The sequence below is a fragment of the Ictalurus punctatus genome, chromosome 28 (genome assembly GCF_001660625.3).
Source record: "Ictalurus punctatus breed USDA103 chromosome 28, Coco_2.0, whole genome shotgun sequence".
In the NCBI taxonomy this organism is placed as follows: Eukaryota; Metazoa; Chordata; class Actinopteri; order Siluriformes; family Ictaluridae; genus Ictalurus; species Ictalurus punctatus.
The window spans coordinates 7711011-7734927 of NC_030443.2; the positions used below are offsets into that span (position 1 = coordinate 7711011).

The window sequence follows — 23917 nt, forward strand, 5'->3', positions numbered from 1 at the left end:
ATATATATATATATATATATATATATATATATATATGTACATATATATATATATATATATATATATACAAATATATATATATATATATATAAATATATATATATATATATATATATATATATATATATATATATATATATTATATATATATATACACACACACATATACAGTCAGGTCCAGCATATTATTCTATATATACAGTCAGGTCTACCACAGTATAGTGGAGTTGAATTTAAAAATGAACGTGTGTATACAGTGGTGGTTGAAAGTTTGTGAACCATTCTCTGCATTTCAGCACAAATATGACCTAAAACATCATCGAATTTTAGGAATTTTAAGTCCTAAAAGTAGATAAAGAGAACCCAATTAAACAAATGAGAAAAAAAATTGGTCTTTTATTTATTGAGGACAATGATCCAATATTACATATCTGTGAGTGGCAAAAGTATGTGAATCTTTTCTTTCAGTATCTTGTGTGACCTCCTTGTGTAGCAATAACTGCAAATAAACTGTTGATTAATCCTGGACATTGGCTTGGGGGAATTTTAGCCCATTCCTCAGTATAAACAGTTTCAACTCTGGGATGCTGGTGGGCTTCCTCACATGAACTGTTTGCTTCAGAGCCTTCCACAACATTTATATTGAATTAAGATTAGGACCTTGACTTGGCCATTCCAAAATATAAATTTTATTCTTCTTTAACCGTTCTTTAGGAGAATGACTTGTGCTTAGGGTCATGGACTGGCTGCATGACCCACTTTCTCTTGAGTTTCAGTTCATGCACAGATGCCCTGACAATTAGAATCAGAATTTGCTGGTATTATTCAGAATTAATTGTTTCATCAATGATGGCAAGCCGTCCAGGCCCAGATGCAGCAAACCAGGCCAAAATCATGATACCACCTTGTTTTACAGGTCGCATAAGGTTCTTATGCTGGAATGCATCATTTTCCTTTCTCCAAACACAACGTTTCTTGTTTAAACCAAAAAGTTCTATTTTGATCTCCTCCATCCACAATTTTTTTTCCATTAGCCTTCTGGCTTGTCTACATAATATTTAGCAAACTGCAGACAGGTACCAATGTTGTTTTTGGAGAGCAGTGACTTTCTCCTCGCAACCCTGCAATGCACACCATAGTGTTCTCCTGATGTTGGACTCATGAAGATTAACATTAACTAATGTTAGAGAGGCTTTTAGTTGCTTAGAAGTTACCCTGGGTTCCTTTGTGACCTCGTGGATTATTACATGTCTAGCACTTGGAGTGATCATTTTTGGTTCACCACTCCTGGGGAGGGTAAAAATGGTCTTGAATTTGCTCAGTTTGTAATCTGTTTGCCTGTGGTTCAAAAAAAGTCCAGATTTTTTAGAGCTGCTTTTGTAACCTTTTCCAGTCTGATGATCAACAACACTTTTTCTGAGGTCCTCAGAAATCTCATTTGTTATTGCCATGATATACTTCCACAAACATGTGTTGTGAAGATTAGACTTCGACAGATTCGACCTGTTCTTTAATTAAAACAGGGTGCTTACTCACACCCAACTGTCATCCCATTAATTGAAAATACCCGACTCTAATTTCACCTTCAAATTAACTGCTAATCCTAGGCAGTCACATACTTCTGCCACTCACAGATATGTCATATTGGATCATTTTCCACAATAAATAAATTACCAAGTATAATATTTTTGACTCATTTGTTTAACTGGGTTCTTTTTGTCTACTTATAGGACTTGTATGAAAATCTGATGATGTTTTAGGCCATATATATGCAGATATATAGAAAAATCTAAAACCACATGATTTATATACCACTGTCTGTCTGAATACTCAATTCTGATTGGATGGAAGGTGTGTGTTCAAACCGCTAAATGCAGATACAGTCCTGTGAAAAAATAAGTACACCCTAGTACAGGAGTGCCCACACTTTTTGACTTATGAGCTACTTTTAACATGACCAGTCAAAGAGATCTACCTACACTAAAAATGTGAAACATATATTTATTTATATATACCGAGTATACTTCAAATATATATACACACACAATATATGTTCATGTACCTTGCATAACTGCATGAGTCCTTATGGCACACTACAATGGAGTACATTTTTGGTCATTACCTTTCTCTGATGACTTGAATAGAATCAGTGCACTGAATAGAATCAGCCAGGGTTGCATAGTCCGGACAGTACCTGCTGGTGGCCAGCCTCAAGCAGGCCTCCAAATGATGATCAGTCATTGTGGAACGTTATTTGGCCTTAATAATCTTCATGTGGGAAAAGGCTGACTCACATAAATAAGTAGAGCCAAATAATGCAGTCAAGGAGGTTGCACATTTCCTCATGTTTGGGTACGTTTCCCCTGTGAGTAAGTTCCAAAACTGTCCATGAGCCCTCGACTTCAGCTAAATGTCAGTCTGTAATTTCAAAATCTCATCCTCCACTTCAGACGAGTTCAGGTGAAACAGAGTTGCAATTTTCGATGCGAGTGAATCAACCTCAACATTGTCCCTAAATGGGTAGCACATGAATGTAGCGACTGGCTCCAGTAAAGCAAAGTCTTGAAAGCGTCTGTCAAACTCTGACCGACAGCTGTCAATCTGCTCCGTGTAGCGTGCAATGTTAAACTGCGAACAAGCCTTCCGCTGCGTCTTCAGCTCCGACGCAAGGTTTTGGAAGTTCCAAAAATCATGGCGCTGTAGCTTTGAGGACTGAAGTTTTCCGTTTAAAAAGGCATTAACTGAGCTGATCATATTGACCACGGTTTTGTCTTTTCCTTGCAGCTCCAAATTAAGCTCATTTAACATGTTGGTCAGATCGGTTAAAAATGCCAAGTCCAGCAGCCACTGATCATCATTGAGTTGGGTGCATTCTGCATGTTTAACCTCAAAAAGAAACTCCCTTATCGCCGGACAGAGCTCTCGAAATCTCTGCAGGAATTTACCCCTACTAAGCCATCCAACGTCAGTGTGTAGCAGGAGCTCAGATTGGTCGCAGTCTGCCCTCTCCAGATGCGCACGGAACAGCCGTCTTTGATGTGATCTAGCACGTATAGAACAGGCGATCTTTGTTTCCACATCCATGATCTCTTACATGTTTAGCATTTTTGCGCATAATGCTTTTTGGTGTATTATGCAGTGGTAACTAAGGAAGTCAGGGAAAGCATCGTCTTCCCTGCACTTGACAATGAATCCATTTGCGCTGCCAACCATTGCGGGCGCACCGTCCGTGGTGACTGATATACTAACAGCTCTTCTTCTGCAGTCATATCTGTAAACACCATCCGATTAAAAACACACAACTGGGCTGTATCACTTACGTCCGTAGACTCGTACGATTGCAGTGAGAAACACGCGCAATCTGTGATGTCCTTCCAAAGCTGTTGTGTCAAATCCTCGGCCATGACTTCACAGCGCCGTGTAACTGTACTTCTTGATATCTGGAGAGCTTTGATTGAAGATAATATTTCGGTTTTGTTTTTAAAGTCCGGAAACAATGAGTCAGCTGCGTCTACGAATGCCTCTTTTTCATCTCTCCGTCTTGGAATGACTTCTTGTGTTTAATGATGGAGTGACTCACCCGGAATGATGCTTCGGTGGCTGCCTTAGCATTTGAAGTCAGTCGTGAGAAAAATGACTATTGTCCGGACAACTGTGGTTTTAGTTCCTTCACCTTCCTCTTTCTCAGCTCGCTTTCAGTGTCGTAGTTTTTATGAACAGTCCTAAAGTGCCGCTCCACATTTCCCTTTTTCGGAATAGCAATGGTAGCTTAGCAGATCAGACAAACGCACTTCGAATATGACATCGTGAAAAAATCTAGTACTTTTGGTGGTATCGGTACCAACTACTAGATTTTTGGTATCGTGCCATCCCTATCCTAAACACACCTCAAAATCCACAATAGATTTGTGCAAGCTAAAGGTTTTGGTATGGCGCTCACAGTCCCTGACCTAAACATCATAGAAAATCTGTGGATAGACCTCAAAGAACATAGCATACAAGACAGCCCAAGAATCTCACAGAACTAGAAGCCTTTTGCAGGGAAGAATAGGTTAAAGTCCCCCAAACAAGAATTGAAAGACTCTTAGCTGGCTACAAAATGCATTTACAAGCTGTGACACTTGCCAAATACTAAATATTGACCATGCAGGGTGCCCAAACATTTGCTTCAAGCCCTTTTCCTTTTTTGTTATTTTGAAACTGTAAAAGTTCAAAATAAATAAGTAACCTTGCTTAAAATATTAAAGAAATGTTTACTCTATAAGACTTTTGGAAATCAGCATCTTTTACTCGCTTACCCACCAGGAATGCCCAAATATATAATATCCACTTTAATAGGAACACCTGCTCATTTTTGCAATATCTAATCTGTCAAGCATGTGGCAGCAGCATAAAGCATAAAATCATGCAGATACAGGTCAAGAGCTTCAGTTAATGTTCACATCAAACATCAGAATGGGCAAGAATGTGACCTCTGTGACTTAAACTGTGGCATGGTTGTTAGTGCCAGCTGGTTTGAGTATTTCAGAAACTGCTGATCTCCTGGGATTTTCACAAACAGTCCCTAGGGTTTACCCAGAATTAACTGATGCTCTTGACCTGTATCTGCAGGATTTTATGCATTGTGCTGCTACCACATAATTGACTGATTAGATATGAATGTGCAGGTATACAGGTCTTCCTAATAAAGTGGAATGATGAGTGTACATTGCATGTGTTTTTAATCCTTCTTAAATTTTAATTCTCTACCGTTATGAAAAAATGTTCTAGTAAAATCATATGGGCATTATAATGCTTAAGGAATCCCATTTTGACTTACAGACATTCTGAGAGTGCATCCCAGTTTTATAACAGATTCTAAAAGTGTGTCCAGTGAGCCTTTCAGATCTTTCTGGAATGTAACAAACCTAAAAGCCGTAGTAAATCTGATAAAACTGTACTAAATGGCTATTGTCAACTGTAGCGTAAATAACAGCTTCTCAATTTGAGAAAGACATCACTGCTTTGAAAAAATTAGCTTGCATACTCAGTAACAGTGGATTTAAGAAAGAAAGCTTGCCAGAAAGTTCTACAGGTTGAGGAGTTGAATAAAGAATTGTTCTGCAAATTACTATTTATTGTAATTTGTGGATGAAAATGTATTCCTTTTCCAGTATTCCTGTTTTTTTTTTTTTTTTGGTTTCTAGTGTTTCCAGGGCATAGTGGCAGGGTTAACATAAAAAAAGCATATACACGCATACAAAATCCTTGCAAAATATAAACTTGGTTTAAATCAAATACAGCAACAGATACAAATATGAGCACTAAACAGATACATACAGTTAATGGCATTGTGTTACACATTTGAGTACATGCTTTAGAAATGACACACATACCCCAACTGAGAGAAGTTGCTAGCAGTCTTGGTCAGTTTGGTCATTGCTCTGGAGTATGTCTCCTCAATTGTAGCCCTGCAGACACATCATATTTACAGTCACTCCTGGCTGAATTTATACCAAATTGATTTCAAAGTAAACATAAATCCATGGGGAAAGATATTAGTTTCATAATACACCTGAAAATTCTGAAATCATGATTTTTGAGCCCATGATGATATCAACACAATTGTTCACACCTACCTGGACTCTACTTCCTTGCAGTTGAATAGTGTACAAATGTTGGTTTAGCAGTTCAGACAATTAGTTAATTACACAGCTCTTGATTTTTGCCGAAATAGGCTTAACACCCTCTGCTCTGAGAAGCTAACAGATACATAGAATGGACACAATGCAGGACCACACATGGGTGATACAGAGCAAGGGAGGTCCTGTCACAGATAACCAATTCAAATTTCTTATGTGCTTGTATGAAAGCATAAAGTGTGATACAATTCAAAACCTTACTTTAAACTTTTAATTTTAAAATGAAACATTGAATTTTGTGTATAAGGAAAAAAGTTTTTAAAAAGGAATATTCTGAACTATCAAAATCTCCAAATGGGTGGGACCATAAATCTTAATTGTTTTACAAGACAATCCTGGACAGAACAAAATGAGAAGCAAATAAGCATAAGAACAACATATATAGACATTAAATTGCAATGTCTACAAAAACAAGTCCTGTCTGGTTTGACACACATAAACCCTGCCTCAATTCAAGAATACTTCAATTCTCAATTAGGCAATAATACAATGGATATAAAAAGTCTACACACCCTGTTAAATGGCAGGTTTGTGTGATGAAAAAAATTAAACCTAGATAAATCATGTCAGAACTTTTTCGACCCTAAATGTGAAATTACAATGTCTAAAAATTAAGTGAAAAACGATCAGAAACATATCAGGGAAAAACAGGGGGGAAAAAAGTTACAATAAACTTGTTGCATAGGTGTGCACAGCCTTTTATCTTTGGGGATGTGGCGGTGTTAATGAACCAATCACATTAAATCTCATGTTCAAAGTAATTATCATACAGATGTCAATGAAATTATTTTGATTAACCCAAAATAAAAAAGCTATTTCTATAGGATTTTCTTGACATCTTCTTGGTTTCACTGACTGCTGAAGCCATTGTTCGCATATATAGTCGGGGAACTAAGAATTGAACACATCAACATTTTTTTCAGTAAATATATTTCCAATAAGGCTATTCACAAGAAATTTTCACCAGACATCAGTATTAACTCAAGAAATCCACACATATAAAAAAAATTCAAACATTAAAGTCCATAAATGAAGCTATGTGTAAAAAAGAGGAACGACAGGAAAAAAGTATTGAACACGCTAACTGAAATTTATTTAATACTTAGTGGAGAAGCCTTTGTTTATAATGCTTCCTGTATGAAGACCTTAATCAGCAACAGTATTCAGATTTGATTTTGGCCCATTTTCTAACATATTGTTTTTAAATCTTGTATAATTATATGAAGTCAGGTGATTGACTGGGCCATTCTAAAGCCTTAATTTTTTTTTTTCTGAAACCAATTAAGAGTTTCCTTTGCTGTATGCTTTGGATCATTGTCCTGCTGGAGGTCCATCCACGTCTCATCTTCATCCTGGTGGATGGCAGCAGATTCTTCTCAAGAATCTCCCGGTAAAGGGCTCCATTCATCGTTCCATACATGAAATCTGCCAGTACCATGCAATGAAAAACAACCCCACACCATGATGCTTCCACCTCCAAACATCACTGTTGGAACAGTGTTTTAAGGGTGATGTGCTGTGCCATTTCTTCTCCAAACATGGTGTGTATTAACGACAGCCAAAAAGTTCAACTTTGCTCTCATCGACCAGACTACACTCTCCCAGTATTTCATAGCCTTGTACAAATGAGTTGAAGCAAACTTTGCGGGGTGAGCATGAGCAGTGGAGTGCATTGCCTATTGTGTTCTCTGTGACTATGTTACCTGCTGTCTCCATGTGTTTATGGAGCTCTTTCTGAGAGGTCCTAGGCTCTTGGGCTACTCTTCTGACTATTCTTCTGACTCCCTGGTCAGAAAACTTGTGAGCAGCTCCTGTGCATGGCCGGTTGATGACGGAGTGAGGTTGCTTCCACTTGCGTATAATGGCCCCAATAGTGCTAACTGGACAATTCAGAAGTTTTTGAAATACGTCTATTTCCGATTCCATCAAAATGTTTTGCAACAATAAGGTTGCGAAGGTCTTGGGAGAGCTCTTTGCTTTTACCCGTCATGAGATGTTTCTTCTGTGACACCTTGGTAATGAAAAGCCTTTTTATAGACCATCAATTTACTAACCCAGCTGATATTAATTTGCACAGATAGGGGTATAATTACTTATGGATTTCAGCTGGTTCCTTGCCTTACCTTGGAGAACTGCTTTTTCATAGCATATTCAATACATTTGTCCTGTGCCATTCCACTTTATTACACATAACTTTATTTATGCGCTTTAATGTTGTGAATTCTTTATATCCAGATTTCTTGATACTGATTAATTAATTAATACTGATGTCTGGTGAAAATGTCATGCGAATAGACTCATCGGAAATATATTTACTGAAAAATTTGACGCGTTCAATAACTATTTCCCCCACTGTATGTATGTATGTATTAAGGCTGCAACTAACGATTGTTTTCATAATTGATTAGTTGGCCGATTATTTTTTAGATTAATCGGATGGGGGGGAGACAAACTTTCAGTACCATTGTTTATTTCAAATATAATCAACAAACTCTTCTTTGTCCAGCCTTTTCCCATATCTACTTGGGGTCGGCTCTCCTAATCTTTTGTCTCCAGATTGCTCTGTTCTGGGTCGTCTTTGGGTCTATATTGTCTCTAGCGAGGTCTTTATTTATAACATCCATCCATGTTAGGTGGGGTCTTCCACGGCTTCTCTTTCCTGTACCAAGCTCCAGCACTTTTCTGGTCATGTGGTATTCTGGTTTTCTCATCACGTGTCCGTACCATCGTAGGCGTGCTTCAGTCAATTTTTCAGGTAGTGCTCTGACTTTACAACTGCCCATGATATATTGGTTTGGAACCTTATCTAGGAGTGCCACTCCATCTCAGCATTCTCATTTCATTTACACTTAGCTTTTCTGTCTGCTGTTTTTTAAGTGGCCAGCATTCAGCACCGTATGTTAAAGCAGGTCTCACAGCGGACTTATAAATCTTGCCTTTGATTTGCACTGGCATTCTTTTGTCACAGAGCACTCCTATTAAACTTCTCCATTTCAGCCACCCTGCATTCGCACGACTCATGATATCGGCGTCAATAGGGCCATCGCTAGATAGAACGCTACCAAGGTATTTAAAATTGGTGACTGATTTAAGTGTGGAGTTTTGGAGTGAAATTGTGTAATGTTCATTGCTGTTTGAAAAGTTGCAGTGCATATATTCGGGCTTCTGTCTGCTTATTCTAAGGGCAACATTTTCCAGCACAGCTCTCAATTCTTCCAGAAGTTGTTGGAGCTCTCTTGGGTCTTCGCTGATAAGGACGACATCGTCAGCGTAGAGAATGTCCCAGCGTATTGAATGTTGCACCTCCGCCGTTTTGTAATTCATCACCAGGTTAAAAAGTAGGGGGCTGAGTGCCAAACATTGATGAACTCCTACTCTCACTTCAAAACAGTTGCTGATTCCTGCTGGGCAACGCACCTTAGTGGTTACGCCTTCGGACATGTAGGCCACTAAATTCATGAGACATTCGGGCACTTTTTGTGATCGTAGAGCTTGCCATATTAGTGGTCTCAGAACACGGTCGAAAGCTTTTTCTAAATCTATAAACACCATGTGTAGATCTTTCTTGTTGTCTTTGTGCTTTGTGCATTAGTTCAATGCAACAATCTTCTATTTATTACCCGTCCCCAGATTTTAAAGGTGTGTGATATCAGTTTTATAGCGCTGTAGTTCCTGCAGAGTCTTATGTCACCTTTGTTTTTGTAAAAAGGCACTAGGTAGCTTTTCCTCCACGCAGTTGGAATGCCGTCATCAGAAATTTTGTTGAACAAGGTTGTCAGGAAATAAACTCCCAGTTCTCCTAACCTCTTCCACAACTCTGACGGTATGTCATCAGGCCCAGTGGCCTTGTTATTGGCCATTTTATGGATTGCTAATTTAATTTATATATAAAATAGTATTTATACATTACTTTTTATGCAAAAAAAGCACGGAATTAAACTACGGTCCTAAATTAATAATAAAAACTCCCTTTCACTGCACCTTGTGGTTTCTCTTACTCTCTGCCTTTAATCATATTGTTTTACTTTTGATCATAGTGCTTTAATTAGACATTGCAGATCTTACTCCCATTGTGTATCAGCACATCTACACCGCGAGTGAGGAGCAACACGGCCTCGTTACTAAGACATCACTTCCGTTATAATAAGAGACAGAAGTTACACTACAAGCTAGGGTGGGACAATTAATCGGATATCGAACTCTATTACGATTTTGACTGCCCACGATTACATTAACATGATCCACTGTGATATTGACATTTAAAGTTCGTCCACCACTAACAGCAAACTCCGTTGCATATCAAATCAAGTGCTTCCTAAACTTGCAGCCAATCACCATAGAGCGGCGCCGGGAGGACGTCATTTTGTTATGCCAAAACCTGGAAACGAGTTAGCATCTTTTAGCTGTTTATTTCTGGCGATTGTATTTAGGCTTCAAACTTCATAAAAGTTGTGTTCATTTGTGAAAATTATCTTGATGGAAAAAACGTGTTAGTATTGTAAACTTTTGTTTATCACAGAGCTTATTTTTTGCAATAATCTACAAGCCTATAGGAAAATCCTATTGGGTTTTTGTCGAGGGAACCAGTGTGATGCTAACATTCGTGTTCCGGTACAAAACGACGTCATCCCTGCACCCCTCTATTGGGTAATTTGGCTGCGTATCTCCTCCTTTACACACTGTTATTGCCTTTTCTGCATAGGCATGAATTGTTTTCATTTAGTTGCATATTGTTATATTGGATTGCATATTTTCATTTTCATACATATCCTATATTTTGGGTACAATTTTATTTATATTTTGCTTCTAGGAGATGATGCACTTTAAGGACCAGTCTAATTTGATGCAAAGATTTGTACATTAGCAGGAATGTAGCACAACATGGAGTTGAAAGCATATTTAAATGTGAAAGTGCAACAAAAATTTGTTGTCCCTAAAATTAATGAATAATCGTGATCTCAATATTGATCAAAATAACCGTGATTATGATTTTGACCATAATCGTGCAGCCCTACTACAAGCGGGCAAATGCACCGTATAATGACAATAAACAGTCCTAATAATCTTTTCTCTCCCTCTCTCCTTCTGTCGAGCCACACACGATTTTATGGAGATACTAGAGATCCTGATCCTTTCTGCTCTCCAGACCTACCTGATCCATTTCAGATGTCCTACCTCTGGATGGAGCTCTCATCTACTCCAATTCCAGATTTTTGGGACTATGGCCAAATGGACTTCATATAAATCCATAATTAACTTTTTCACACTATCTGTTGCTACCCAGATGAGGATGGGTTCCCTTCGAAGTCTGGTTCCTCTCAAGGTTTCTTCCTCTTAACATTTAGGGAGTTTTTCCTTGCCACCGTCGCCACCAGCTTGCTCAGTTGGGATAAATTAGCACTTTTAATATCTGTATACCGTGCTGATATTTTTGTAAAGCTGCTTTGAGACAATGTCTACTGTAAAAAGCACTATAGGAATAAAACTGAATTGAAAAAATTGAATTGAATAAACTGGAATTAAACTAAACCTTTTAAGAGACTCACACCAGTTTCTCCATCCCCTTGAACACAGTGGAGCATTTTGGATATAAACATAAGTTTGTGCTCGTGCACCACGGTCGTGCTTCCCTGCTACACAAACTCTGCTTTGTAAGGTTTGATCTTCTTCAGTGAGTTGAATATAAAATGCCCCCCCTGCCTTAGAGGACTTGGAGGTCGCACACTTTCTTCCTCAGTCACTTGACGATTACTCCGTCTGATGGTGACTAGGGTCATGTTGGGAATAAAAGGTAACGTTGACAAACAGTAAACTGAAGAAAGTCATTGTCGGTGACTCTGGGTGTCTGCTAAAGCTAGCTGCATCACATTGTGTGCGTATGACTTCATGCGTCACTGACTAGGAAGTGGCTTATACTTTTGGTTTTTATAGGCTATATATTAAACAGTCATTTCTATATATATTGCTTTATATTATTAATATTTAACATTAATAATATTAATATTGGACATTTAAAACTGAATCAAAACATTTCAAAATTTTATTTTTTACATTTTATTGTTGGAATGACATTTAATGTGACTCTCTGAATTATCTTTTGTTTATTTTATTCGTCAACGCAAACTCGAACATCTCATTTGAATATGTTTTAATACATTTAACATATACATATATATATATATATATATATATATATATATATATATATATATATATATATATATATATACACATATATATACATATATATATACATATATATATACACATATATATATATACATATATATATATATATATACACATATATATACATATATATATACATATATATATACACACATATATATATATATACATATATATACATATATATATATATATATACATATATATATATATATATACACATACATATATATATATACATATATATATACATATATATATATATATATATATATATATACACATACATATATATATATACACATATATATACACATACATATATATATATACACATACATATATATATATATATATATATATATATATATATATATATATATATATATATATATATATATATATTAAACAATTTTTTTAAACTTTACCACAGACTCCCTGCAATTACACCCCTGATCACCAGGGCCCCCCCCCCTGTTGGTGTCAAAGTGCATGCATCTACAATCAGAAAGAGATTGCACAAATTTGACCTGCATGGGAGGCGTGCCTGGAAAAAGCCTTTGCAAGACTAGTTCGCCAATGAGCATATAGGAAAAGACCAGGCCTTTTGGAATAATGTGCTCTAGATGAATCAAAGATAGAGTTGTTTGGACACAGTAACAGCAGACATGTTTGGTGCAGACCAAAGACAGCTTTTCAGCAGAAGCACTTCATACCAACTGTGAAGCACGGTGGTGGAAATGTTATGGTTTGGGGTTGCTTCACTGCCTCACGGACTGGACAGAGATTCAACTATGAATTCTGCATCATATCAAAGCTTGTTTGGAGATAACGTGAGGCCATCTGTCCGAAAGTTGAAGTTGAACCGAAAGTGGACCTTTCAACAGGATAATGATCAATAATGATCGATAATGGATAAGGATAATGATCCTAAGGAAATCCACCAAGGAAGGGTTCAAAAAGAAGAAATGGAGGGTTATGGAATGGCCTAGTCAAAGCCCATTGTCATGGCAATATTAGGCTTTCAATCATTTCTTTGAACTTTTCTTTTTCTGCGGCAGAATGATTGTACAACATACATCTTTAATAAAAAAAAAAAAAATTAGTTCACAAGTTTTAATTAATTTGGGGTTTTCTGTAATCAACACAGGGTCAAAAATATATATATACACAAAAACTTAGATTATTAATTCAATGGTGCTGAACGTTCCAAAATGTCCTTTAATTTGCCAAAACCAAGGCCTCTTAATTTCCTGTTAGTGATCATGATGGACTACAGCTGGCACCTTCTCTGTGCCAACATAAAAAGCCTTTGTTTGACAGCACTCATTGAATTGACTAACGCACAACAGTACAAGTCAGGAATGTCTCTTGGAGCCATTTCTAAACAATTGCAGATTCCAAGATAATCAGTTCAAACTATTGAACACAAGTACAAGTTATTGGGAAGTGTAGCCACTTTGCCAAGGTCTGGAAGAAGACCCAGTCGGTAACCCTCGGCTGAGAGGAAATTGGTTCAGATGGTCAGGAAAAGCCCAGGATCCACCAAGGCACAGGCCTGCCATGAACTGGAAGCTACTGGAACATCAGTGTCATTGTCTACAGCCAAGCGAGTTTTACATTGCCATGGACTGAAAGACTGTGGTCCAAGAAAGAAGCCCGTGCTCCAAAATCGACACCTTCAAGCCCTTGTAAAGTTTGCGGCTGACCATATGAACATAGAAAAAGCCTTCTGGAGAAAGGTTTTATGGTCAGATGAGAAAAAGATTGAGTTGTTTAGCCACAATGACCAGAGGTATGTTTGGAGGGGTAAAGAACACTGTACCAACTGTTAAGCATGGTGGTGGTAGCATAACGCTCTGGGGCTGTTTTGCTGACAGTAGTGGATGGAATAATGAATAAGGAGGACTACCTTAGAATTATTCAGCATAATCTCAATCCATCAGCCAGACAGTTGAAACTTGGACACAAGTGGGTGTTCCAGCAAGACAATGAGCCAAAACACACATCAAAGCTGGTTGTGGAATGCTTCAAGGAGGCTAACATTAAGCTTTTGGAATGGCCTTCCTCATCTCAACCCTATCGAAAATTTGTGGACTGTGCTTAAAAGTCGAGTCAGGGCCAGAAAACCAACAAATGTCATTGAACTTTACCAATTCTGCCAAGAAAAGTGGTCAAATATCCAGCCCGGATTCTGCCAGAAGCTGGCTGATGGCTACCAAAGGCGTCTCCTCAAGGTGAAACTTGCTAAGGAACATTCAACTAAATATTAGGTGTGTTGTATGTATGTTTTTGACCTTGTGTTGACTACAGAAAACCCCAAATAAATGAAAACTTGTGAGCCAAATTCTTGTTTTTGGTTTTTATTAAAGATGTATGCTGTACAATCATTCTGCCCCAGAAAAAAGAACAAAAAAAAGAAAAAGAACAGTTCAAAGAAATTACTGAAAGCCCAATATTGCCATGACATTCATGTTCATGAGTGTATGTAAACTTCCGACTTTGTATGTACACACACACACACACACATACATACACACACACACACACACACACACGTTGGGTAAATTACTCAAAAAAGTAACCCACTACAGATTACTAGTTACTACATTAAAATTGTAATCTAATTACATTACAGAGTGTTGCATGTAAAAAGTAATCAGATTACTAATTACTTTCACATTACTTTCAAAACATATCAAACCTACAAAAATACATTACAAAGTGAAACTCATAGTTCTTTCAGTAATTTTTGCGCACGTCAATGTATGACATGATCATAAAAAGTTGGATTTGTCATAAAACTTGCCTCGGGTGCTGTTACTATTTGAAGGACTACCAGACCTATGAAACATAAAACTTTTCTAACTAGGCTAGTTTGGTGTCGTTAGCCAAGAGAAGACACAGCTATCATTGTCTGTGTTTAGTGCCTACAGTGCCATGCAATGTAGATTATCTTTCCTTATGCTCTGCTCATATCATGTTCACATAAACTGTAACTCATAGACTTACACATCTTGTTTTCCTGCTCAGCATCACATGTTACTGTTTCAGTTTCAATCCCTTTACTGATTAAAAAAAAAGAATCAGCGTATATCCATTTTTCCTCATACTGACTGTGAGCTAGAATTTGGCATAAGTGAAACCTGTCAGCCAATAAGACACAAGTATTTCCACGTATTTTCCTGTAAACCCTGTCTGATTGGTCTCGCTTTCGTTCACTGAAGATATAAAATTACTTCTCTTACTGAAGTTCAGTTACGTATTGACAAACCACTCCAAGTGGAGAACTATACGGGGCTAAAGAAAAAATCTTCAGGGCAAAACGTGATTAATTTAAAAATACATTTTACTTAATAGTGTTTTCTTAACAATAAATTTGTAATGCAAGTAACATCATTTTATTGATATCAGTAAATGTAATGAAATTCCATAAATTTAAAATGTAATGCGTTAAATAACTGTGTTATCAGAAAAAGTAATTAGATTAAAGTAACGCATTAAACCCAACTCTGTGTATATACATATATAAATAAAAATTACCTTTCTCTAATGAAGTCTGCAAGTTCCTTGCTGGATATCTGGCCATGTTTCATGTTATGGTAGAGGACATCGAATCCATTATTTTTATCACCCTGCAACATAGAGAGAGAGAGAGAGAGAGAGAGAGAGAGAGAGAGAGAGATGGATAATAAATTAACAACTTAGAAAAATCCTGGAAGTATAATTTTGAAAGAATAACAGCAAATATCTTTTGTGCTAGTGACCAGAGTTACATTATTTGTAGTGCCCTTATCAGCATTTTAAGAAAGCCTGCCATAAGCTTCTAATTACTGGGTAAGTTTCTGACACCTGGTAACACAATTAACACATGAAGGAGACATGCAATAAATCAGCACTTCCTTTATTTATTCATGGTAAATAACAAAAGTATTGTTAAAGTTTAGCCCTAAATATTTATTCTTATATGTACTGTATCAACTCAAATAATTTACAGTCCAAACATCTTTTTTTTCTGTTTCAGTTATGTAGTTATGTGCTAAAATGCCCCAGGTGAGAGAGTGAGGGAACATGTGTGCATGGTGCCCTGAGCTGGACTGGCATCCCATCCAGGATATTCTTGCCTCTCATTGCTTTAGGGATAGGCTCCAGATCCACATGACCCTGACCAGGATAAAGTGATTAATGAAGATGAATGTACCCTAAAGCTAAACAGAAACAAAAATGTTTCACTTAACCCTGTACTTGATCTGTCCGATTTTAAATTATGTTCCACTTCAAAGATGGCTCAATCTTTATCTCTTTTTATGGAAGAGGTCCCTAAGAGAGACAGAGAGAGCTTCTGTGTCATTTGAAGTCTCATTCCAATATTGACTACTTTTTTTTTTTTTTTACTAACAGGGAGTTTTTAGATTTTGTTACCCATCTTGATACTGATAACCAAAAGTCTAACTTTTTTTTAGCCCATCAACTTCCAAAATAATGGATAAAGAATAACTTTGCTAACCTAATCACAACCCCAAAACATTTTTTAAAAGTTTCTATTCTTCTTTGTACACAACTGAATATCTAGCTGATTTCAATACTGAACTCAAAACCTTTCAAGAAATTCTGAAGCTCCCAGCAATATGAAAAACTGCAAACCCCCTGGGCTGGATGGGTTTGGGAGAGTTCAATAAAAAGTTATGTGAAGTTGGCTCCCCTCCTTTTAGAGGTGTTTAATTAATCTTTGTTTGGTAGAACATATTTGTTGACCTGTTTAATTTTGTAACACTTTAATTTCTTGGACCAAATTACTTTATACATCTCTGCAAGCCCATGTCTTAAATAACTCCATCTAGTCAACTTTCTTCCATTGTATCAGGCCAGTTGACAGGAGTCCCCATTATTGCCATTGCTTTTTGCCTTGGCATTGGAGTCCCTGTGCATTGCCCTTAAAGATAAATTGAATAATTAAATGTTATCTTTCGTTGAGGTGTCGAGAATGTAGTTTCCTTTTATGCTGACACTCTTCTGTTATATGTTAGTCCTCCCCATACACAATTCCAGTAGTTCAATGCATTTAGAAAAAAAAAAGTATTTTTAGTTATTGTTTAGTTAAGTTATTGCTTTCAATTTAAATACCACATCCCCATGGTTAGTTAAGTCAAGTATTCCTTTGAAATTTTTTCCCTTAAATTCCTCAAGCATTCCTTCAAGGATTTAAGTACTTGTGCATAAACATTATTCTTTCAATATCTTCTATTCAGGTTGCAACTTTGGCCCCATTGATTGACAAAATGAATACAATGGTGAACAGTCTCCCTCTTTCCTTACTGGTAAGAGTTCTATGGATAAAAACAAATAAGTTCCTAAGTTTATGTTTATATTTCACAGTCTTTTTCGTTTTTTGTCTCCATTGTCCAGATACCAAGTAGTGCATTTTAGAATCGCTCTCGTCATTCTCTGCTAGCTCATTTTTTTTCTTTCTCCCATTTTCCACTGCATGTTATACTACAAACACCGTAGCTTTTTCCACTGTAAAGATTTGGATTCAGTCTCAATTTCATGCGGCCTCAACATTGAATCCTTCTTGTAAAAATCTTTTATTTACACTTTTAAAGCTAGACTAAACATTTACTCTTTGGGACAGACTTGGAATTGGAAATATGAAAGATATTTATGATGGAAACACCTTTTAAAGCTTTACGACATTGTTTTAAATTTGATCTCTCTCACAATAATTTGTTTTATTACTTTCCAAGTTCAGCACTGTATACGATCCCTTTTTCCATCATTTCCCTCTTAGATATCAAGGGAGAGATTTTTTTGTAGGTCATCTAACCTAAAAGGGAGTCATAAGTATTCTATAATATTATCATGTTTCGTTACATTGATAATCTCTCCTGAACCAAGAATAGGTAGGAGTCAGAGCAAGAGGCGCTGGATGAGAATTGGTTAATAAAAGTTTTGAAAAGAATACATTCTTCTTCCTCTTGTGCGCGCCTCAATTTAATGCAAGTTAAACGAGATCATAGTGCTTACACGTATAATACATGTACGATACCAAATTAATGAATATTTATTCAAATATTAGCCACATGTCCTTGCTGTAGTGCAGAAACAGCATATTTCTTTCAAGTGTTTTGTTGATGTAAAAAATTGGAAAGGTTCTGTTTAGATTTTTTTTTTTTTTAATTATTTAATACTATCAGCAGCTTTAAATGATAAATTTGGAGCCCTGTCCCTTGTTTGATACATATGGAGTGTCTATTTTAACCTGCAAGATACAAGTACAAGTAGGGGTGGGTAATTCAGATTTTAGGTCATGAATTCACATTCTGTATTTCTACAAAACTTCTCAGAGTTTCCAGTGAACCTGTAGCAGTAATTGTTGTCAATGAGAATATAAGGGGACCCACTCATTCTCTCTGATCACTGTCTGATTTAATTTAAAATGTACATTAGTCATAACACATGCACTTTGCCACGCTACTGTATCATATAGTCATGTTGGCTACTATCCCACTTTACAGAAAATCTCCAAAATGTATCTCCAAAACTCTGAATGAGTCACCTCGATGACCCTACAGAACTTAATCAGGTGATGGTATGCTTAAAGTCAATGACTACGTTTACATGGACAGCAATAATCTAATTATTGACTTTATTCTGATTAAGACAATATTGTGATTAAGGTGTTTATATGAGTTGCTTTTAGAATATTCCTTTCATGTTACCGTTTTACATGTTATAGGACATAGATCGATTAATTGTGTTACGAAATACAACACAAGCAGGAAGTAAGCGCAGGAGTAACGTTTTTATTTACACTATTTAAGCAAAGCACATGAAACTTAAACATTTATCCTTTCACTAGGATTGAGGCATAAAGCACTAAACTTAAAACACAACTTTGACATGAAACACCGGTTTCACTCGGGCACTCATTTAACTCAGGCATGAAACACTCGTGGAACTAAAGCATGAACGCTCGTGGAACTAAGGCATGAACACTCGTGGAACTAAGGCATGAACACTCATTTAACCCTGGCACGAACACTCTTTAAACTAGAGCATGAAACTAGGAACAGGAAACTAGACGGAGCATGGACATATTACTGCCTGGCACCATTATACGTTCCGTCTTTCCATTAATCCGTCATTACTCTATTGTGCTCTACGCTACGCTAATACTGCCCGTTGTGCGCAGCAATGCGAGGGATTTAAATAACCAGTCACATTTACCTTAATTGCTGACATCTGGTAACATTTCACAACACACCCTCGCACCTCCGCAAATAACTGAACCGGACGGGGACAGGACAGGAACCAAAACAAGTGCACATGTCCATTGTGAACACAGCCTTTGCGTCCATGCACACTTCAAGCACGTACACGCGCCCTCCAGCAGCTCGTGCACATCATCGCCACAGTGCCCTCTGCTGGCGAGATCGTGACAATTCGCATACGTCATTATGTCCCCATGCCACGCAGTCCGACCTTCCCTACAGAATTTCACGCATCACATACAGTTTTGGGTGTTTCATTTTTAATTTTACGATAGCTTCAAGTACAGTTAATTATTTGTCATGCTATATGTGCGTATAGTGAAAACTCCCACACGACATTAGTAGTATGATTAAGATGTGTACATGTCTATAACGCACGCCGATAATGCGACTAAAACTCCACGTCTTAATCCAATTTGTGTTTAGTTCGAGTATGACTTTAGCTGGATTAAGGTCATCATCAATCGCTGTTTAAATGGTAGTTTCTTAATCAGAGTGTTGTCTTAATTGGGTTAATATCGGATTATTTTTGTCCATGTAAACGTACCGACTGTTTCACTACCCTCTAAATAATGTACCCTTGTGAGGTTGTGGGGGGAACTAGCACCCTTGTATAATGATACACCTCACAGCAGACACTTGAAAGTCATAATGGAAATGCTGTTTGACTAAATTGGCAGTATTCCAAATACATATATACAGTATAACAGCATATCTCTCCACCTTGCAAGACAACAAAATAATGCTATATTCTTTTTTAATACAGTAACACAGTTAAACAAGAATAATTCAATTTCAATTCATTTTATTTTGGCTATACACTAAAGACATTTGTGTTTGAGATTAAAAGATGAATATGAGACTATCGATCAGAATTTCAGCTTTCATTTCCTGATATTTACATCTAGATGTGTTAAACAGCTTAGAAAATGGCACCTTTGGTGGCAGACCCCCCAGCGATTAAGTGGGGAGAAGTATTGGAACAGATAGTCTTAAGCAAATGAAAGTAAATAACGTTATATTTGGTTGCATATCCCTTGCTTGCAATAACTGTTTCAATCCAGCAACCCACTGATATCACCAAACTGTTGCATTCTTCTTTTGTGATGCTTTTCTAGGCTTGCAGGTCCAGGTCTTCCTTCAGTCTCACTTCATCTTCAGAAAGTGAAATTCATGCTTGGGTTAAGGTCTGGTGATTGCCTTGAATAGTCTAAAACCTTCCACTTCTTACCCCTGTCCTTTGTTCTGTTGGCAGTGGATTTTTGGTAATTTTTCTTGCTGTAGTTCATCCCAATTAGATAGGATGCATTTCTCTGTAAATTGGCAAACAGAATGTTTCTGTTGACATCTGAATTTATTCTTCTCCTACAATCATGAGTTACATCATCAATAAAAAGTAGTGAGCCCATTCCAGAAGCACCCATGCAAGCCCAAGTCATGACACTACCACCCCTTGTGCTTGGGCAATGAGCTTGTATGTTTTGGATCATGAGCAGATCCCTACTTTCTCCATACTTTAGCCTTTTCATTACTTTGATAGAGGTCAAACTTGGTTAGAGAACTTCTGCAGATAAAAGGAGAGCATGACACAGACACGGGCAGCAAGAGTGCAGCTGAAAAGTGTGTGTGTTTGTGTGTGTGTGAGATTCAGATTCAAAAAGCGCTCCCAGGAAGAAGAAATAAAGAGCCTTTTGAGTTATCCCAAACCTACCTCCCATTTCCTCATTCCCATTCAAACACACAAGAGTGTCGCAGACACATTTAGCCATCTTTGTTCAGTTTACAAAAGAGTTTATAGCATCTGTTTGAGCGGCACCTCGGCTTTCAGCATAGAAATATTCCTGGTGTTGTAATCATAAAACAAAATGTATCATGATCACAAAAAACAAACAGCATCAGGAGACTGAGTTCAAAGAGAAGGTGCCAAGTTGTTTAACACATCTAGATGTAAATATCAGGAAATGAAAGCTGAAATTCTGATATATTTAAATATATACAGTATCTCACAAAAGTGAGTACATCCCTCACATTTTTGTAAATATTTGATTATATCTCTTCATATGACTGTTTTACCTATATATGCTAACTACAGGTGCATCTAAAAAAAAATTACAATATCATGGAAAAGTTCATTTTTCCCCCCGTAATTGAATTAAAAAAGTGGAATTCTAGATTCATTACACATAAAGTGAAATATTTCAAGCCTTTTTTGTTTTAATCTTGATGCTTATGGCTTACAACTCATGGAAATCAAAAATCCAGTATCTCACAATATTATAATAATTTTTAATACAGAAATGTCAACCTTCTGAAAAGTATGTTAATTTATGTACTCAATGCTTGGTCTGGGCACCTTTTGCATGAATTACTGCATCAATGCAGCAATTAATGAATAAATGAATGAATAAATAAATACATTTTATATATTAGTATGCAACTTTAATGAATCAGCAGCATCCCAGTGGAGCTAAAGCCTCAAGTCAGGCCATATTCTAGTTCAAAATTGATGAGAACATCAAGTCTCATTTATTATGTTGTGACTATTTTTTGACAACACTGTACTGCAAACATATATTCTAAGTGATCCATTTAATTCTTAGTTGCTTTCTATATAAATTGCATTGTTTGTTTCTTTTCTCTTCCCTGCAAATACGCAAATGATAATCTGCTGATTGATGGCCCATTGTATTTATTTTGCACCTGGCATATATTTCCATGTACAGCTGCATCTCAAAAAATTAGAATACCGTGGAAAAATTTATTTTCTTCTGTAACAGAATCAAAAAAGTGGAACTTTTATATATTCTAGATTCATTACACATAAAGTGAAATATTTGAAGCCTTTTTTGTTATGCTGACCTTTTTACTGCTATATTGACAACATAACAGCTGCATAAAAGTTCCACTTTTTGAATTAAATTACAGAAAAAAAAAAAAACTTTTCCATGATATTAAAATTTTTGAGATGCATCTGTATATATGCTTGTAAACCTGGTGTTAGCATCCACTGCTATACTGAAAATACAAAAGCTACAGTGGTCCCAAACCATATTTGGGGACTTAAGCCACACTTACAAATGTGTGAATTTCACTGCATAAGAACAATGTCAAACCAGGAGGCATTTATTTTAAACAAAGATAACTCAAGCACAGTTTTCAAGCAAAACATCTCCCCAAAAAAAATATGGTTTTTGTTTACAAAAATGACAATAATAGATATGCAGCTTAACATTAGACTAAAAAGCATTTGGACACTAAATAGTGTTCATTAAGGATCAGAATTAAAATGTGTGGCAGTGGCAGTGTGGAAGAGTGTCAGCTTCAGATGGAGAGGAGGTGGGCTGTACCAGTAGGTAACACATGATGATCCTCACCTATGTATTATCACCGTCAGTCTACTTATTTGTGCTTTCAGTAACTGCCATAACAAGCTCTTGCTCAGCAGCAGGCAGAGAGCCGGTGAGCCCACCCATTCCATTCAATTCAGTTTTATTTGTATATTTATCAATGAACATTGTCCCAAAGCAGCTTTAAAGAAATATATAAATTCAGGATATAAATTTTAAATGTATGAATTTATCCCTAATGAGCAAGCCGGAGGAGACTGTGGCAAGGAAAAACTCCCTGAGATGGTATGAGGAAGAAACCTTGAGAGGAACCACACTCAAAAGGGAATCCATCCTCATCTAGGTAACAACGGATAATGCGATTATAAATAAGTAAATCCCTTCTATAAATGTGCTAATACTACATGGTTAAATAGTGCAATTGTGTAACCGGGAAAATTCATTACAGTTTTTACATGAAGTCTGTTTCCACTGAATCCACTGTTCACTGATGGAGAGTTGAGTGCAAAACTGTTCGGGGCAATTGCAGTCCTAGCCATGATAGCACAACTGTTCATATGAATTGAGGTCCAAAGCCATCTTATGGTTATTAAGTAGTACCATCCTCAGTAATCCCAATGATCTTTAGGCTGCACCATATGGGGCCATCCTCAGCAACATCATGTGACTTCCAAATGTGACTTTTCCCACCAGTGTCCCCTGCCACCATTCCACTATGTAAGATGGCCTACACTGACAATGCGGAGGCCTTCATTGAGCTTTTTGAGTGTGAGGCAGTTGCATGTGAGTGGCTGGAGGATAAACGGGCTCTGCAACTCCTCCCCCAAGGGGGTGATCCCTGAAACCTGGTTTCCAGTAGGGCTGCACGATTATGGCCAAATTGATAATCACAATTATTTTTGATCAATATTGAGATAACGATTATTTATCACGATTATTCATTGATTTTAGGGACAACATATTTGTATTGTACTTTCACATTTAAATAAACAGACCACTGCTTTCAGCTCCATGTTGTGCTACATTCCTGCTAATGTACGAATCTTTGCATCAAATTAGACTGATCCTTAAAGTGCATCATCTCGTATAAGCAAAATATAAATAAAATTGTACCGAAATCACCCAATAGGGAGGCGCAGGGATGACGTCATTTTGTACCGGAACCCGGAAGTTACCATCGCACTGGTTCCCTCGACAAAAACCCAATAGGATTTTCACATAGGCTTTTGGATGATTGCAAATAATATAATAATAATATAAAATAAGTGCTGTGATCAACAAAAGTTTACAATATTAACACGTTTTGTCCATCAAGATAATTTTCACAAATGAACACAACTTTTATGAAGTTTGAAGCCTAAATACAATTGCCAGAAATAAAAAGCTAAACGTATGCTATAAACAAATACTACCACAGTCGCTCAACTTC

General features: G+C 36.8%; 1 protein-coding gene across 6 annotated transcripts in view; it reads right to left on the reverse strand.

Moving 5' to 3' along the window:
- Positions 1–23917, reverse strand: part of fcho2 (FCH and mu domain containing endocytic adaptor 2) — a 136835-nt gene that overhangs the window by 96832 nt on the left and 16086 nt on the right. For 5 of the 6 annotated variants that reach the window (XM_053677248.1, XM_053677247.1, XM_053677250.1 and 2 more), the window contains exons 2-3: positions 15414–15505; positions 5376–5450 (exon numbers count right to left, since the gene is read on the reverse strand). In XM_053677248.1, coding sequence (XP_053533223.1) covers positions 5376–5450; positions 15414–15505 — 167 coding nt within the window. Of the gene's footprint in view, positions 1–5375; positions 5451–15413; positions 15506–19097; positions 19240–23917 lie in introns of those variants that run through there. The other variant, XM_053677249.1, reaches the window with a different exon arrangement.